A 1,434-nucleotide genomic window follows, 5' to 3' on the forward strand; every position below is an offset into this window, starting at 1 on the left:
TTCGCAACTCGTGACTTTGGCGTTCGCGCTCGAGTTCCAGCTGGAACGCGAAACGGAGCGCTAAAATTAGTTTTGTTGTTCCGCAACTTCTCTTTGGCGCACAAGTCATCTGTTTTGGTGCAAGCAAAATGAACCCCAACGACCAACTTGCTCTGCGTGTGTACAAGTGGGCGAAGCGTAAAAACTTCAGCTATGCCACACGGGTCCTCCTCTTGGAGTATGGACTTGGAATCCCTGTCGAGCGGCCTCTCATTCCGGACATCCGAACATGCGAGATGCAGATGCGCTGCTCTCCTATCGATTTGATGTTCGTGGTGTTGTTGAGCTGACGGACTTGCTCGGGATCCCAAATGTTGTGATCACAAGTGCTCGTGACCGTGTTGTTGGTGTTTCAAGTCGGATTCAAATTTGAACCGCTGAAATTCTAACTCCTTTTCACGCGTCGCCCGCTCGCGTTCGCTTTCGATTTCAATCGCTGACGCCAAACTTGTGCGGCGGCTCTCAACAGGAGGTTTCTTCTTCGAGCTTTCGCCGTCGGGGGCCTTGTCCGAACGGCGCTTCATGGTTTGCATGGCCAATTCACGAATAATCAATCCGTCTTGTTCAATTTTGTCCTTGTCTGCCGCGGCATTGGACTTGTCGGCAGTGGCATTGGACTTGTCAGTTGTTGCAGTAGCCTTGATGTCATCGAGGAGGCACACTATGTCATCAAGCAGCATGTGCTTGCCCTGCTCTTCTTGATCGGAGCCAGAAAGCTTGGCCGAAGCAACAGCAAAGCGTCGATGTTCATCCACGAGAATCGTGAAGCGATTCAACAGTTTGCGTGCATCTACCACGCGGGTGAACTGCTCACTCTCCATTAGCGTTTCGGCCTGAGTCTGCCAGGCCTTTGCCACCTGGCCTTTCTCGGCAGCGAATGGTTTGTCGTTGGCGACTTGAATCAGCAACATGATGTCTTCGTCATAGGACCAATTGCGTCGCTTGTCTGCTTGGGACATGGCTTTATACTCTGAACGCCAACGGAAGAGTCACCCGTACAATTGAACAATTCTACGCGAAGAACAACAAAGTTTCACAGGGCTTGGCGTTCACGAATCAGTATTTAGTGGTTGCGGGAACGCCAACGCCAAAGTCGGAGTTGCGAAATCTCTCTAATAATGAAACGGTTTCTTGTTTCGAAGAAAGGTGCGCTTCCATGGAAGTTTGACGACCAAATCACCACAGAAGATCCGGCGACGAAGGTTTCTGTCAACCAGGTGAAGTAAGAACTAGTCCGATCGTGTAGCATTGCGGTTATAGGCATCAGGTCCATCGAGTTCGTTGTAATATGACCATTTCCGGCAGCCTCCAGTACTGTACTGTTTCTGGCTTGTTGTGCCGGAAAATTAGGCCTTAACGTTAAACGTTGGAGAAGAAATTTGCATGAGGATTCGT

At 50.1% G+C, this 1,434-nt stretch overlaps 1 protein-coding gene across 1 annotated transcript; it reads right to left on the reverse strand.

Annotated features, from left to right (window-relative positions):
* Positions 1-359: 359 nt before the first annotated feature.
* H257_08669 (hypothetical protein) lies at positions 360-998 on the reverse strand (the record flags this gene model as incomplete). Its single annotated transcript, XM_009834653.1, has 1 exon — positions 360-998. The coding sequence occupies one exon, from the start codon at positions 996-998 to the stop codon at positions 360-362; it is 639 nt and encodes a 212-aa protein (XP_009832955.1).
* Between the last annotated feature and the right edge of the window lie 436 nt (positions 999-1,434).

This window comes from Aphanomyces astaci, assembly GCF_000520075.1.
Source record: "Aphanomyces astaci strain APO3 unplaced genomic scaffold supercont1.19, whole genome shotgun sequence".
Classification (NCBI taxonomy): domain Eukaryota; phylum Oomycota; class Saprolegniomycetes; order Saprolegniales; family Verrucalvaceae; genus Aphanomyces; species Aphanomyces astaci.